The 17,516-nt window shown below is 44.3% G+C and overlaps 1 protein-coding gene across 2 annotated transcripts; it reads left to right on the top strand.

Annotated features, from left to right (window-relative positions):
• The first annotated feature begins 282 nt into the window (after window positions 1–282).
• Window positions 283–17,172, top strand: LOC142383775 (tyrosine-protein phosphatase non-receptor type 5-like). Of its 2 annotated transcripts, none has more exons than XM_075469492.1 (14): window positions 283–632; window positions 3,818–3,926; window positions 5,024–5,300; window positions 5,655–5,777; window positions 5,865–5,960; window positions 6,234–6,490; window positions 6,686–6,878; window positions 7,330–7,414; window positions 7,611–7,690; window positions 7,869–8,006; window positions 8,145–8,255; window positions 9,794–9,954; window positions 10,178–10,291; window positions 14,809–17,172. In XM_075469492.1, the coding sequence occupies exons 3-14, from the start codon at window positions 5,031–5,033 to the stop codon at window positions 14,900–14,902; spliced, it is 1,722 nt and encodes a 573-aa protein (XP_075325607.1). In that variant the 5' UTR covers window positions 283–632; window positions 3,818–3,926; window positions 5,024–5,030; the 3' UTR covers window positions 14,903–17,172. The 2 variants fall into 2 exon arrangements, with proteins under 2 accessions (XP_075325607.1, XP_075325608.1); XM_075469493.1 differs by lacking the exon at window positions 283–632 and adding an exon at window positions 3,303–3,706.
• The last annotated feature ends 344 nt before the right edge of the window (window positions 17,173–17,516 follow it).

The following is a 17,516-nucleotide window of genomic DNA, read 5'->3' as shown; positions in this document are numbered from 1 at the left end:
CTGGGTTTAATAGATCTGGGCACCATTTAAGGTCCATGGTGTGTTATCAGGATACATTTGTTTTTGGCATTTTCTTGTGATTTGTAAGCTAATTAATATGTAGGATATCACCAGCATTAGTTTTAAAACTCAAGGGTTTACCTTCGAAGTGTGTGTAGGACCAGATTTACGTCCCCACAAAATTATTAATAAACACACACGCACAGTTACACACTCACACATGCAGACTCTCTCACCCTCCAGCTCCCTCACTGGCTCTCCCTCATTCTGGCTCTGTTGCCAAGGCTACCGCACAGCCTCTTGCTGCATATACCTAGACGAAGCTGCCGCCTGTGGATCTCTCTTTCCTCCAGGATACAAACAAAAGAAAACCCATCAGACTTCTCTATCTCTATCTCTCCCTCGCACACACCTACATTTGTAGACTCTTCCTTTGCAAACCTCACACACATCCTCTGCCTCTCTCTGTCTGCCGTTGTCGGTCTCTCCTCTTCTCACATGCAAACACACTCCCTCTTCTCTAAGACAGAGGAGCAGTAAAGGGATTGGCGTGGTTGTTGGTGTTTGGCTTCTGGTCTTTGGCTCAGAGGGAGCAGAGCAGCAGATGGCGATGTGAAGACAACCTCAGCCAGGTAAGAGGACTTATCCTAACCACACTCAGAGCTATGATGGTTCCAGACCCCCCTCTTCTCCTCTTGCCTTTCCCTTCGTTCCTCCTCTGTGGCAGTGCGACACGAGGTGAATACCAATTCCTCAGCAAAGCCCCCACGGTTTATATGGCTGTATTGCTCTCCTGGCTGAAAAACGGTAGGGATGTGTGATGTAGATTCTGTACGTGTGCTCGTTCTCAGATAAATGAAACTGAAAAATTGACAACAGGTTGGTTCTAAGATATTGCTTTTACCTTTATTTTTGCCTTCCCTATTACTACTCTAAGCTTGATTTTCCTCTCTGTATCATATCTATGTGACAAGTGGGAGTTACCAAAAAGAGACATGCAACAGAGCACCTCCCCGGGTGATTCATTACTAATCCATCCAGCTCTGCACTGTGTGGTCGCTCTAGCTCACCGTAGCCATGTACGTGATATGAATGGTGTTTTGTCTTAGTATGAATGACTGCCAGAGAATGCCATTCCTGCACTGGTGCTTTGATGCAGTGCAGTCATGTAACACAATCCTTTGTCACCGGCAATCCAGATTTATCTCCAGCAGCCTGTAAATCAATTCACCATCCAGCACATTTCAATTATTCATACAGTTTAGCTTTGGAAGAATTGTAAGTTTATATGTTTGTTAACTAGATTTGTCTTTGCAATGCTTCTGAAGTTGCTTCACTAAACTGTAGGAGTCTTCGTAAACAGAGGACCTGATTGATTAGCTGTCTCTGTGATATACAAGAGAAAGCTTTGCTGGGTATTTAATTTTAAGGTCATCGTGAGCTTTTTGCGTATTGATATCAAGATCTGTGCATGAGTTTGCATGTGTGTATGGGAGAAAAAGGTTGATGAGACAGGTCCCGGCCCTCGTGACTTTATCTCACGTTACCATCCCATCATCACTTTCAGTAAGAGCTTCCTCTTATCATGTCTCGATGCCACACAAGCACAGCAAGACACTCAATACCCACTCTTTATTCACTTTTTTTTCACCTGGAAACTGTAAATGATGCACCAATCCACGTGAAATATTTTAGTTGATGGCCACAGCAACACAGAAAAAGCAAAACAGAGGCTAAACATTTTTAGAAATAGAGCACAAAAGCAGATTTGGCTCCATTATTTTCCAGGCATTATTCCGGAGAATCAGGAATATCCATTTAAGCCTGAGCCAGCTGTCGCTACATTAATTCCGCTCGTTCCAGTTTTCAGGAAAGGGTTTTACAGAGTAAAAGTCGGTCATTCATGGTCCTGCTGTTCTCTTGGGACAGAAGCCACAGGATTTTTTGCATAACTTTGTACAGACTAAGCTGGACAGTAGGTTATTGAATGGATGCAGATCAATGGAAACACTCTAATTGAAGACTGAGGGGGTGATGTTTGTTGGACAGAAGAAAAGAGGAATAAGGCTGAATCAACTGTTAGGTTTGTCTTATATGCCATGAATGTATTTCATATAATTTGCTGCTGGGAATACTTTCTAAGATGTTTTTTAAGTTAAAGTTTTGTTAGTTTAATTCCTAATATTACAATATTCAGCTGAGGTTTCTTATTTTTCATATAATTTTGAATGAACCGTAAATATGAGTTCCTTCACTGGTGACATTGTTCATAGACTGTCTTTTGGTCACAATCTGACAGTCGTCACTGTCTATTTTGGAAGGAAATGTTAATAAGATTCTGCATGAAACAGCTAGATTCAAACTGTTTCATATATGATTGGTTCTATGCTTTTGTCTGTGATAAAAAATTATAACGCTACAATACTTAAAACTGTATAATGTATTATTAGGTATTATGCCCCAAGCTTTCTCTATATTGCTTGATATAAATCTGATATTTTCAATTCTATAATTTGAGAGATATATTTATCCTAAATATCTCAAAATCTCTAAAAGATGCTTTGATCAGAGCATGATGGCAAGGAAACTAATCATTTTGCAGATTTACAGCAATCGAAGGACATTAAAGAGTTCAGTTTTTTTCAAATCCTCATTTCAGATTTGATTAGATGTACCAGACAATACGCAACACAAACACTCAGCAGCTAAAGGAAGAGTCTGGGAAAACAGAGATATTTACCTCAAAGATCAACAGCGAAGAGAGGGGGATTTTTTTTCTTTTTAGACAAACGGGAATATTGTCACTGCTCTCCCAGTGCAGATGTATGTTTGTGTTTTTCATTTTTCATGCAGTGTGCCTGCCAAAGCGTGTGCGTGCATGTGTGTGTATGTGTGTGTGCACTACAGAATGTTGGTTGCCACAGTTACCAAAACGCCAACCTCACTGCGTCATTGCTTCAGACAACCTTCACACAAAAATATTTGCTTTTCCTCCCATTCCTCTCTCCATCCACTCCTCTACCTATCCACCTATTATTTAAAAATGGAAGCACACTGAACTTTCTCTTATACAAAATAATCTAGACCTGTGTGTGTGTCTTTGTTTGAGCGTGTGTGCACTTCATATATATATAAATGTATACGTTACATGTATGCACATTGCCATGGCTACGAGCTGGGCTAACTGGCGTCATCACTTCAAAACCACCTTCACAGCAAGCAAAGAGAGGAAGAAAAAGACTAAAAGCAGCTCCCCTCTGTTCAACACCTGCACACACACACATCTTCTGCCACTGGTGTGGTCTCATATTCCGCTGAGCTCAACCCTCTTCGTTCAACAGGGTCCAGTGGCTCAGGAGGAGAGGAGGGGAGATTGTAGAGGAGAGCAGGGAAGGCTTGACTTCATGCATACTGATTTGACCGGAGCTATCTAAATGTGTTTCTGAGGGTGTCTGGCTTGAATCATCCCTGCCTCTTTGGGAGGGAGAGGCAGAGGAAGAAGGAGAGGGGAAGAACTATTGACAGTTTACAGTGTCACCTCACATCACCATCCTCCGCTCCTGAAAGCACAGCTGGGAGCTGATGAGGGCGCTACTCTGATCCATATTCGGAGGAAACTGGATTGCTAACCCTGTCTCAGTGTGACCAGCTGAACTGGTCACAGGGTGTCTCCACTGTAAACGCTGAGTGGCGCAAGATTAAGACTGTATTGAAATGATCCGTGACTATCAGTCCTGTATTTTTCTCGGTCTGCATGCTTTATTCTACATTTAAAGCCATGCTTTTCAACATTTGGCTCATATCTTGTGTCCTTCAGAACTGCCTTTGCCTCACAATGGCCGACAACAACCAGTTGCCACAGGATACAGGATTCAAATTGATCATGTGATCTAACTCCATCACCAGTTCCCTGCCATCTCTCATAGGTAAGTCTTGTGACAGGCTCGATATTCCTTGTTGTTCATTGTTTGTTTGTCATTAATGAAAACTTGTTCCAAACTCTACTCGCAACAAATTTAGCCATCGGCAACACATTCACACAATAAGTGATATGAGCGCTGACAGCACGCCACCACTCTCAATAGCCCCCGCTTTCACACATCTGCGCAAATCACGTAGTGATAATCAGCCAAATGTACAAAACACCTTTATTAATGGTTGAAGGACAAAAGTGGAGGGCAGAAAAGGGCTTTGACTGCTGACTGGTGTGTGTGTATGTGTTGTCAGTAGATAATAATGCTCAGGACGGATGAGAGGGATGAAAGCCACTCTGTTGCCAGGGTGACGGACAGGGCTGCAAACACGCTACCCCTGACTCATCTCTTCACAATAGAGCGTCACTCTCTCTCTCTCTTCCTTTCTAACTCACACACACGCTTGCACACACTCACAACACTAACACGTACACACGCATTGATACGATAGAGTCCAATCTAAGGGAAACAAGAGGATCCGGAGATGAGGGCCACTCCAAGCTGCTTAGCTGTACCTCTGAATAGCCCTGTCGAATAAATGCAACCCTTTCTGTCATATACACGCTTATTTAAAAACACACAATCGGAAACATTCACAGAGGCTAACAAACACATCGAGCACTCAATTGAACTGAAAAATATTGCTCTTTGGCGAGGTTGAAAACGCATACACATTCTAGGCCTGGTGAGCAGAAAAACCTTAAATGTGTCATACTCAGATCTTGTTAACGGTCATAAAACACCTTGAACCACAAAACAAACATGAACAACTATGAGTTTTTTGTATCTGTAAAAGATTAAAGGAATATCCAAAGAAAACATTCGTTTAAACTGGGATTTTTAAATTTGACTTTTTGTGGGAATCGGACGACAAGCACCATAAAAGATGTCAAGCAAGTGCTGTGTGTGTTGCCTTCTACTAAAACTTTTTAAAAATCTGAATCCGGTTTTATATATATATAATTATACCAAGCTTTGTAATAATTCAACTTTTATATCACCTAAAGAGCAATCAAATATACCTAACTTAGAGGAACTTCTTTTAACAGGGGGATCATGACCCGCCGGCTGAGTAGCTCCACACGTTCGCACACTGAAGACTCCATTTTTCTGAGGCCCGATGAGGACCCCGTCTGGTTGGATGAGCCCACAAAGACAGAGAAAATAGGCGATGGAGTCTTTAAAAAAGATGCGCTTTCTGACTGCAAAGATGGACCCACAGGGGGTCAAAGCCCACAGGGAGAGGAAGTGTTTATACATAAGGTGTACGCGTTGGTGATTGAGATCCACTGCTGGGCTGCACTGTTTATAATCTCCCAAGTCACAGTACGTGAATCGGTTTTAAAAAGTGTTTTTCTCAAATTTCTGATTTAGTTTGTTTTTCAGTTTTGCTGTGAATACAAGAAAAACCCATGTTAGTGTAACTGCAACATAAGCAAAGCAAATGCTTTCTTCTTATTTTCCCACTTGCACTTTATTTTTATGTGCATTATATTCTCATATTCTCTATTTGGCACCGCTTTTGTTCTCCTTCTCTCTTACCACTGTTTTCATTGACTTATTATTTCATTCATATGTGAAAAAGAACAGGCCATCTACTTTTCTTCTTCATTTGCTTTTCACCTCATAGCAGCCATCTGATTACCTGAACATGAGCCCTCTGTCTTTCTCTCCTCACAGGGGTACTGGCTGTTTTTTGTCCTGGAAGGGAATGGACCACTCTCATCCATCTACAAAGCTCTGCAGGTCATTGACTTCTACCTTGGCTTCATTTTACCATGCCAGCCAATTTTTGGAATGGACGTAAGTTTCAGATGTCACCTATAGTACCACGGTTAATTTTGGAGTATCAGCTGTGTCTAACTCTGTGTGTTTCTCTGCATTGGATAGTCCACGGTGTTAATGAGCGAGGTGGCGAACACCAAACAGCACAACTGGATTGTTCATGGCACTGAAGGCGTTGGTGTGGCCATCTGTGTAGTCATGGTAAAACATTGACAGAATCCTTAATCTCATATCCATGTCAGCATTTTTATTCAAAATTTCAATTGTTAGGTCTTTTTTGCTTTAATGTTATTTTTCGAATGATGCTGAATGATTGTATTTTATGATGTAGCACCACAAAAGTCTTTTAGAGAAATGAGATTGACTGAAAAATGTGTTTCTTAGTTGACTGACTTGTTTGTGAACTAAGGATTGAATGCCCATCTGTTTTTATCCAATAATGCCATTCACTTTTTCTTTTCCATCTTTATTCAGGTTGTGCACATGGTGTCTAAGTGGCGTTACGGTACAGGCTTGTGGTCATCAGGAACGGTGTCGAGGGACATTAGTGACCGTCGTCAGTCTGTGAGTCGCCAGCCCTCCTTCACCCTGTCGGAGTGGACAGATGCCCAAGAGGATCTACTGGACCTGGATCCGGTGCCCCAGACCCCTGTCTTTGACATTGGCACAGACGCCAGGGCGGATGGAGATGCCGCCACGCTCACCGTCACACCAGTGGGGCTTCAGGAGAGGTTAGAGCACTCTGCACAGAAGCACCGAGGTTGAGGTTGTTTTGTTAAGTAAGAGAAAAATGTTTAGTGTTTATGTCCATTTTGGTAACTGCACAAATATGCCGTGCCCATGCTACTGAAGTAATATTTTTACATTTTAAACGGGTACACACATAGTGGACGTTTATACAGACTAACTCTGTCTGAATCACACAGGAGAGGCTCCAATGTTTCTCTGACCTTGGACATGTGCACACCAGGCTGCACAGAGCCCTACGGCTATGGAGCCCAGCTCTCTCCCAGAGACCAGTCTGCCCAGGAGTACCTCCGGCAGGGGTCACACGTCCTGACCCCAGCTATGCTACATACAAGGGCCATGGATGACCAGAGCCTACAGGCTGAGTTTTATGTAAGTGACGCAAGAGCAGCTCAGCCACCTACACTGTAGATTAACAGAGACGCACCGGAAAAGACTGACACTGACACACAAACATAGGCGCGGACACTAATGCTCACACCCACACAGGCACAAACACCCATCAGAGCTCTGCACACACCCGTAAGCTTTTTCAACGCCTGTCAGTGGGCGAAGGATGGAGGGCTACAAGTATATTTGCATATATAATCCACAGAAGATTCCAGTGACTACTAGGCATAAAGATGTGTGTTCAAGATCAGATGAAACATTATCAGGAGCCTTTAAGTCATGTTCACTTAGACAGCAACAGTTTGATGCGAGGGGCAGTGGATGACTTCATGTTTTTCAAGATTATTTTCTTAGAGTTTGGTAGAAGGAAAGGCCTGGACCTTTCTGCAAGGACTGATTTTTCATGCACCAATTGTTCTTTGTCTACTGGCAGGAAACTCCCATGAACTTTGTGGACCCTAAGGAATACAATTACCCAGGGCTGGTGAGAAAGAACCGCTACAAAACCATTTTACCGAGTGAGTATAGCTGTCAAGAAAATGACAGATTATGGTATTTATACTGCTTTGGTTTAATAAATTCACATCCTAGTGAGCAACAGACACGTCTGTAAAAGGTCCTTTTCCCGGTCTTTTTACCCACGATGCAGCTCACAAAGTGACACGAACCCTCTGTCACTCTTACTTATGTTTTTGTCACACTGTCCATGTGCAGATACACACAGCAGAGTCATCTTAAACTCACAGGATGAAGAGGATTTTCTCTCCACCTACATCAATGCTAATTATCTTAAAGTAAGTGAAAATGTGTGTATTTATGGACGAGCTCTTTCCTCAGCAATGCTCCGTGAAGTAGCCGTTGGTATTTCACTTATACTCAATGTCACTGACCTTGTTATTCTTGGGTAATAAATAACTGTCAAACCCGGGCGTGTGCGTGTGCGTGTGTGTGTGTGTGTGTGCCTGCGTCCAGGGTTATGGGGATGAAGAGCGAGCTTACATTGCCACCCAGGGTCCCACTGTGAACACAGTGGGGGACTTCTGGAGGATGGTGTGGCAGGAGAGAAGCCCAATCATAGTGATGATCACCAACCTGGAGGAGAAGAACGAAGTAATTGTGTAGACATGAGTAATGATGACGATGATGATGATGATGATGCTGATGAATTACTGGAATAAAGCACTGTTATTCTTAGTCGATAAACGAACAGGTAAAAATATTCTCTTGTGTGTCTATTGGGTCTTGTAGAAATGTGCAGAGTACTGGCCTGAGGACACTGTGACCCATGAGGGCATAGAGATCACCGTTGTCATGGTAACCCAGGAGGATGACTACAGTCTGAGGGTGTTTACTCTGAAGGTAAACCACAGATGCCCCACAATTAGAAAGATGAATACCAGGATCAGAGATCCATTTCATGATTTATCACCAGTGGGATGTAAATATGCAGTAGAGTAGAGAATAATTAAATTCAATCTGCTGTTCACAATGTTGAATAAGCCTTTGAGAACACAGCCATAGTATGGGCTTTATAGGGCTGTCCTTTGGCACAGAGAAGCCTTCAGTTTAAGTTCAAATCTATCTTGCATTATTTTTCATGTTCACCTCACAGTGAAAAAAAAGGGTATGTTTACAAATCTGTACAAAAGCTTTGACATACATGGGAAATATGCATGTGGTAAACTCATTTGCACCTTAAATTCTTCCTTTATGCAGTTTGTGTGTGGAGAAAAAAAATGGATGCACATGTTTGTTGAAGTTCTTTTGCCTACCAATGTGGAACACACTTATTGTAAGTCGCTTTGGATAAAAGCGTCTGCAAAATGACTGTAATGTAATGTAATGTTTATACATCCGACCTCGGGTTTTCTAAATCCTGACTCCAGATAACTTTTGAAAGCCATAATTGAATGCTTGAAGGATGCCTTTAATGTAAACAAGAACAACACCCTGAGTGATGTGAGTGGTCAAAATAATGTGCTTTTTTGACTGAGCATACTCTCAGATAATTCATGCATATTTGCAAACAACTTTGCAAACAATTCTAAATGTTTGTCTTTATTTTTCCAGTCTTTTAATTCGTCTTAGTTCATAACCTTCTGGGTTAGTGACTGGAAATGAAGCCTTGGAATGACATGCCCCTCTTAATGTCTGTGTGTGCATAATGTTTTGAGAAACTCCAGTGGCATCCTGTTAGCTCAACTGCTCTGGGGTGTTACTACAAAACTCAGTGGTATTACATGACTATATATGAGTGGTGCATTGTCAGAAAATACTGTGCTGTCTTGAATAAAATCCTATCAGAATGGCTGCTCTCACAATCAATAATACACCATGTTTTATTAATGACAACATCTAATTTTTCAGTTCTTCAGAAGTTATATCCAGACTCACCTCAAATATTTGTGTTTGTTGGTGGTTTCCATTAAGTTCTGAGGTGGCAAGACTTTTTACTGCTGCTTGTGTTCATGGTGATCTATATTTAATTTGGGGTCATGTTGGCATTGGCACAAAAACAAGCATGATTCAGCTAATGCAGGCTGCATTTGATTGATAAGCACCATGGGATCATTGTACAAATGTTCTCCGAGTTAAAAGCTTTGTTTGTTTATCTCTGGTTGTGTTGTGTATCTGTAGTATTAATAATTACTGGGAGACTGGCACTCAGGGGACGGTGGAAACTGATGGATTTGATAGTGCACAGTACTGTTAAGAGAGGAAAAAACAATAAAGGCATTTTTTTACACGTCTTGCTCTGCATTTGCTGTTGTTATGGCAACTGACAACGACGTAACAGTGTGGATGCACAATGCAACAAAACAGGCTGATCAAAAATTGTAGATATGTGAACAATGCAAGTATTTCATTCTTTCTGTGTGTCTGTGTGTTCGGGCCAGTGTGGGGATGAGGAGCGCAGTCTGCGGCATTACTGGTACACCTCCTGGCCTGATCAGAAGACCCCAGACAAGGCTCCACCCCTGTTGGAGCTGGTACAAGAGGTAGAACGAGCCAGAGAGAAAGCCCCACCCTCCAGTGGCCCTACAATTGTCCATTGCAGGTACAGCGCAAAGGGAACAAAAAAGACCTCATGTTGGAAACTAAACCCATGTCGTTAGTGTTGGCTCACAGTGGAAAGCACCAAGTTTTATACATTAGAAGGCCCGTTCATGCCTTTTCCCCAAGAAGTATTTCCTTTTCCTTCTAATCATGGTGTAATCTATTCTAATCGGTACACTTTTCAGTCTCAGTTCTTCCTCAACAATCTAACTTTTCTCTCACAGTGCTGGAATTGGTCGAACTGGCTGCTTCATTGCCACCTCCATCTTGTCCAAGCAGCTGAGGACTGAGGATGTGGTGGACATCCTGAGAACCACCTGCCAGCTCCGTCTGGACAGGTAAAATGTGCTTTGTCCTTGTTTATGCTCATGACTCTCTTTAGATCAGGCAAATGAAGAAAAGAAAAAAAGGAGAATCAAATCAAGAGAGAAAGCTCTGTGGGGTTCATCCTGAAAGAAAATATAGAGGAATTTATGGAAAATATCTCAATTGTATATCAAAGTTAAAATAGAATCACACCATCCATCCATCCATCCATCCATTATCTTCCGCTGGTCCGGGGATCGGGTCGCGGGGGCAGCAGCTTGAGCAAAGAGACCCAGACGTCCCTGTCCCCGGCCACTTCCTCCAGCTCTTCTGGGGGGACCCCGAGGCGTTCCCAGGCCAGCCGAGAGACATAGTCTCTCCAATGTGTCCTGGGTCTTCCCCGGGGCCTCCTCCCAGTGGGACGGGCCCGGAACACCTCACCAGGGAGGCGTCCAGGAGGCATTCTCACCAGATGCCCGAGCCACCTCATCTGACTCCTCTCGATGCAGAAGAGCAGCGGTTCTGCTCCGAGCCCCTCCCGGATCACCGAGCTTCTCACCCTATCTCTAAGAGAGAGCCCAGACACCCTGCGGAGGAAACTCATTTCGGCCGCTTGTATTCGCGATCTCGTTCTTTCGGTCACTACCCACAGCTCGTGACCATAGGTGAGGATAGGAACATAGACTGACCGGTAAATCGAGAGCTTCGCCTTCTGGCTCAGCTCCTTCTTCACCACGACGGGCCGGTGCAGAGCCCACATCACTGCAGACGCCGCACCGATCCGTCTGTCAATCTCCTGTTCCCGACCCGGAGAGGGCATTCCACCCTTTTCCGGCCGAAGACCATGGTCTCAGATTTGGAGGTGCTGATGGTCATCCCAGCCGCTTCACACTCGGCTGCGAACCGCTCCAGTGAGAGCTGAAGGTCATGGCCTGACGACGCCAACAGAACCAAATCGTCCGCAAAAAGCAGAGACCCGATTCTGAGGTCGCCAAACCGGACCTTTTTAAGGAGGGGGACCACCACCCCGATCTGCCAGTCCAGAGGCACTGCCCCCGATGTCCACGCGATGCTGCAGAGGCGTGTCAACCAAGACAGCCCCACAACATCCAGAGCCTTGAGGAACTCAGGACGGACCTCATCCACCCCCGGGGCCTTGCCACCGAGGAGTTTTTTGACCACCTCGGCAACCTCAGCCCCAGAAATGGGAGGCCCCACGTCCGAGCTCCCCAACTCTGCTTCCTCATCGGAAGGCGTGTCGGTAGGATTGAGGAGGCCCTCGAAGTATTCCCCCCACCGACTCACGACGTCCCTAGTTGAAGTCAGCAGAGCCCCGCCCTCACCATACACGGTGTTGACGGTGTACCGCTTCCCCCCCCTGAGCCGCCGGATGGTGGACCAGAATCTCCTCGAGGACGTCCGGAAGTCGTTCTCCATGGCCTCCCCCGAACTCCTCCCAAGCCCAAGTTTTTGCCTCAGCAACCGCCGAGGCTGCGTTCCGCTTGGCCTGTCGGTACCCATCAGCTGCTTCCAGAGTCCCACTGGCCAAAAAGGCCCAATAGGACTCATTCTTCAGCTTGACGGCTTCCCTCACCACTGGGGTCCACCAGCGGGTTCGGGGATTGCCGCCACGACAGGCACCGACCACCTTACGGCCACAGCTCCGGTCGGCCACCTCAACAATGGAGGCACGGAACATGGCCCATTCGGGCTCAATGTCCCCCACCTCCCCCGGGACATGGTTGAAGCTCCCCCTTGAGCTGTCACCTTACCGTGGTGGGGGGGATTTGCGTGCCCCAATGAGTCTGGGAGCTATGTTGTCTGGGGCTTTAAGCCCCTGGTAGGGTCACCCATGGCAAACAGCTCACAAAACCCCTATGGTGAGTGATATTTTTGGATACCGTGTTCCCTCGCGCGGACGCGGGTCACCGGCGAGCGCCTGGTGGCCGGGTCTGTGCCCGTAGGGCTCGGTCGGGCACAGCCCGAAGAAACGACACGGGTCCCCCTTCCGACAGGCTCACCACCCGTGGGAGGGGCCATGGGGGTCGGGTGCAGTGTGAGCTGGGCAGCAACCGAAGGCAGGGACCCTGGCGGTCTGATCCTCGGCTACTGAAGCTGGCTCTTGGGACGTGGAACGTCACCTCTCTGCTGGGGAAGGAGCCTGAGCTGGTGCGCGAGGCGAGCGCGAGCGGTTCCGGCTAGATATAGTCGGACTCACCTCGACGCATGGCTTGGGCTCCGGAACCAGCCTCCTCGAGAGGGGTTGGACTCTCTTCCACTCTGGAGTTGCCCGCGGTGAGAGGCGTAGAGCAGGTGTGGGCATACTTATTGCCCCCCGGCTGTGTGCCTGTACTTTGGGGTTCACCCTGGTAGACGAGAGGGTAGCCTCCCTCCGCCTTAGGGTGGGGGGATGGGTCCTGACTTTTGTTTGTGCTTATGCACCGAACGGCAGTTCAGAGTACCCACCCTTTTTGGAGTCCCTGGAGGAGGCACTAGAGAGTGCTCCTCCGGGAGACTCCCTCGTCCTGCTGGGGGACTTCAATGCTCACGTGGGCAATGACAGTGAGACCTGGAGGGGCGTGATTGGGAGGAACGGCCCCCCCGATCTGAATCAGAGTGGTGCTTTGTTATTGGACTTCTGTGCTCATCACGGACTGTCCATAACGAACACCATGTTCAGGCATAGGGGTGTCCATATGTGCACTTGGCACCAGGACACCCTAGGCCGCAGCTCGATGATCGACTTTGTAGTCGTATCGTCGGACTTGCGGCCGTATGTCCTGGACACTCGGGTGAAGAGAGGGGCGGAGCTGTCAACTGATCACCACCTGGTGGCGAGTTGGCTCCCCTGGTGGGGGAGAAAGCCGGTCAGACCTGGCAGGCCCAACCGTATTGTGAGGGTCTGTTGGGAACGGCTGGCGGAATCCCCTGTAAGGAGGAGTTTCAACTCCCACCTCCGGCAGAGCTTCAACCATCACACCATCGATCAAGCTGAATTTTTTTTTTTTTAATCTCAAAAAGAAGCAGCATCACTACTCCTTACTAATAACATTGATTGTGGTTCATTTCCATGAAAGCATGTCAACAACACCAGCTTTTTACCCTGACACCAGCAGACCTGTATGCAAAGCCAGCCTTTCTTTGATTTGTTAGTTACACCTGTGTTTGATAACTAAGAATCACCTGCCTGTTGTTGCATTGGTTGTTTCAGAAAATGTGATGAATTCTTGATTCCTTGCTGGAGCAGTCATCATGTGAAAAGTTTGATTTCAACAGAAATAATGGTGTGATTGTAAACATTTTAAGAAAATACAGAAAACAGAATTTTAAATGCATAAGAAGTGGTGCTTGGGAACTTCACTCCTCCCAAAGAAAGAAAAACAATTTGCCTATTCATGATGGAAAACATCCACATGACATACAACTCAAATTTTTAATTTTTTTTTTAATTATTTAAAGATCTAAAAGAGCAAGGAACATGTGCAAACTACAAGAAATAGGTCAAACTGAGAATACCTGAAGTATAGGAGTGCTTCTGAAGGAAATAATGTAAGGAAAGGTGTGTGTGGGGGGGGGGGGGGGTTTACTTGGATCGGGTGAAAAAAATCAAAGTGGCGGGAATACACAGGAAGCAAAACGGCCACTGGGGGGCGCTAAAGACTCATCTTTTGGTGTACTTTTTCAAAGCTCGTCTACTTGACCTCCTTACAAAACACCATGGGGTTAAGGAAAGATGATAGGAACAATTCTTAATGACTTGGGAAAAGACAACCATGCTGCAATGAGAATTCAACTATGAGACTAAACTGTGATGTGGGTCTGTAGTACTGAAACTTCAGCTGTTAAATAAATACTCGTCTATTGCAATCTTATTACTTTGTCACATGAAAATTGTGTCATATATATCATGGTAGAGATAATGCATAATAATACTAGTTCGTAACTGGAAAATGAAAGAAAAACAAAAAAGTGAAACGATGTTGCCACATGCTCATCGTCCTGTCTACATTCATCCACATGAATCACAGTCAGAACGACTAGATGAAACATTATCGAGTGTTGTGATAAAAGTTGCATCAGTAAGTAATTGTGGGACAGAATTATCTCCTTTCTCTCATTAAAGATGGTCTGGTGTATCCTATGCTAAAGGCGATAACTAAGGAAGCATTGGAGTAACATAAATAAGCGCTTAATGTTTTACACCATATTGACAACTATTTAACAAAACCAAGCTGAAATGCGGAAGCAGTGTGCAGAAAAACTATGTGCACCTCATTATTCAATCGCTTCCAAAACCGTCTTTTGCAAGTGTACTGATTAGAAAGTCATTTGGAAAACAATCACAACAAGTTGCCTAAGGTGTTTGTACAAGCTATTAAATCTAAAGCTAAAAATAAACTTTTTTGGTTTGTTATTTTTTAAATGAATAACGACCTGGTGCAGAATGTTTTTTGGGGTACATTTGTTTTTACTTTGACTGAAAACTGTGTAAATACAAACAATCATGTCTTTTCATAAGTCAAATCTTCTTTGTGTGTGTTTTTTTTAGGGGTGGGATGATCCAGACGTGTGAGCAGTACCAATTTGTGCATCATGTCCTCAGCCTGTATGAGAAGCAGCTGTCTCACACTGCTGAGGAGTAGAGTTAGCACTACAGCCACACCCAGACCGAGACACACCACTGTACACTGTACCACCTCCGGTGGTATGCACCACTGTACTTATTATCATTTCAGTCTCACCCTTTAACAACTTCAAACTATGTTAATCTCTTCATCCGAGGCAGGCTCACTCAGGCAGGACTGAGAAGTTAACATTAAGTCTGTGCTTATTGTATGTGTTTGAGCAGACTAAACATAGGGAGGCGGGATTTAAAGCAGCCCTCCAAAAATCCTAATCACTCACTTCAGTGTCACAAATCCACACGTTCCTGATGAGTTGCAGCTGTCAGGCCTTAAATAATCCAAGCCCAAACTCCCAGCGTCATCTCATTTGTGCTGTTGAGGCTTCCATCACACTGATGCTAAGTTGTCATGGCCTTGTTTAGCTCTTGGTTCGAAATAGCTCCCTCACATTATGATTGTACAGTTTTCAAAAGGTTAAACTGGAGCTGGAGCAACTTAGATCAGCTGGAGTTTGATTTAGGGACATCTAAGTCCAGTCTAAGAAAATTAGTGTTGATAATAAGGGCCATTTACAGTATAAGTGCCAGCATAATTTAAAATCCACAGAGATAATCAAATGCCAGCCTAATATCTAACACTATATTGTTATAAAAGTTCATATTAAGTATAAGTTAATTAACATCTAGCCTTTTCTCACTGACTCTCTTTTAATGTAAAAAAATCTTTACAGAAGGCCTGAGTCACCTCATCTTCAGGTTGCATGGTGCTAAGTGTTCATTAAAGGCATGTGCAATGTTATGGAAACATAGGAATGTAACAGTTAGGTTATAAATGAACTAATTAGGATTTCTGTGCAGTCTGCAGTATTACAGTTTTACCACACTGCCTGTGCAGTCCTCATGGCCCATGGTGTTTACAGAAAACAACTTCTGCATTGAGGCCACATAGATGTTCATTCAGAGGCACCACAGAGCCAGTGACGCTGAGGAGGCAGACACCACAAATGGAATCTCATCATGTACACAACCTTCATGGCATACACAAAAGGGCGGCGAGTAGAGAAAAGCTGGCCAAGACAACTCACCAGAACCTAAAGGATGGGTATATCCAGCTAGTATTCTTGTAAATGAAAGTCTGCCCACCCTCATGCTCTGTGACGCCTCTTCTTTCAACAGTAGCTTATACACATCTGTGAAGTAAGAAGCCCATGATTGTTGTATAGACAGGCCAGGCCTAATCTGTATGAAGCACAATAGACCAACTAAGGTTGTCTCTCTGATGTTCAGCTGTATAAGTTTTTTTCTTTTTTCGTATTGTGTTTTGATTGTGTTGAGTTTATTGGACTGCATGTGCTGTATGGGACTCAGTAGGTCCACAATCAAAGCGACGTGATTGGTTGTCCTGCTTTTTGTTGTGTAAAAGGGTTTAAGCCTATTATTATATTGCTTGCTCTAAGCCAATGCTTTTGATACAGTTTGCTTTTGTGAAACCAACCAGAGATATTTTTAGAACATTTTGATACAATCCTTTCGAGTAGATGCCTTGTGTATATTTCCGTTTACACCATGATGGAATGTAGCTCATACTGTGGATCAAACCATTGGTTTATATTGCAAGACTTAACGGAACAAAATGTGACAACTACCTTAGTTACATTACAGTACAGAGAATAAATAGATTATGTTCAGTCTTCAGTATTATTACTTTAGGCCTTTAGGCTTTGCTTTAATATGCTTTGCTTTCTGTGTATGTTTTTATCATTTTCTTGGAGAACTTTACCTCAGACTGAGTTTTTACGCAGTCCCTATCCATCTGTGACTCTAGGCCACTCTCAGTTAACAACACAGTTGAGAAGTAATTGCTACGTGTAAGGCAGCTAAAACAGTGGAGATAGTTTTCTACGTCACAAAAATCATAAAACTTCTTCGGCTATGAACATTCTCAGAGGATGGATTTACCTGCGTGGGGCTCAGACCAATTAGTCAACATCAATTTAACTGGGAAAACAAAACTGCCAAAATTACTGAGATTAACAAGAGAAGCTACAATCTGTTGTCAGACTTCTGACATAATCCTCTAATAATGTCAATGTACTTGACTGAAAAGCTTTTATCTTGAGTGCTCGTTATCAGTGCTCACCTGGTCCTTTTCTGATGATCAAAATGGGGATGACAAAAGAGCCAAACAGTCAGACGTACAACAACCAGCAATCAGTATTCCTCTCCTCTGCTACAGTATTGCTTTAAGTTGTGAGTTTTTGCATCCAAATAAAGGTAGATTTTCATGAATCTGTATTCCTGTCTTTTTGAGCTCCACTTAGTTACTCAAAATGCACACTTTATCAGTCTTTAGGTTCCCATTTCACTTGCGTTAACCAAACAAGATGAGCTCATGTCAAAGGGCAGCTCACATCACGAGTTAAAAGAGAACCACACAGTGCAGTCATATCAAGCGGCCACTAGGTGCTGCTCAAATACTCCTCATTCAGATGTTTATTCAATGACACATTATTGATGGCAGAGCTACAGAGCAATTAGCCTGGCTCTCACGCAGACCCTTCGTGCTTCGTGCATCTTCGTTACACTTCGTGAGCTCGCACGAGAAACATCCATCTGCGTGAGAACCAGGTTAC

Source organism: Odontesthes bonariensis, chromosome 7 (genome assembly GCF_027942865.1).
Source record: "Odontesthes bonariensis isolate fOdoBon6 chromosome 7, fOdoBon6.hap1, whole genome shotgun sequence".
In the NCBI taxonomy this organism is placed as follows: domain Eukaryota; kingdom Metazoa; phylum Chordata; class Actinopteri; order Atheriniformes; family Atherinopsidae; genus Odontesthes; species Odontesthes bonariensis.
This window is presented reverse-complemented; position numbering and strand designations above follow the sequence as displayed.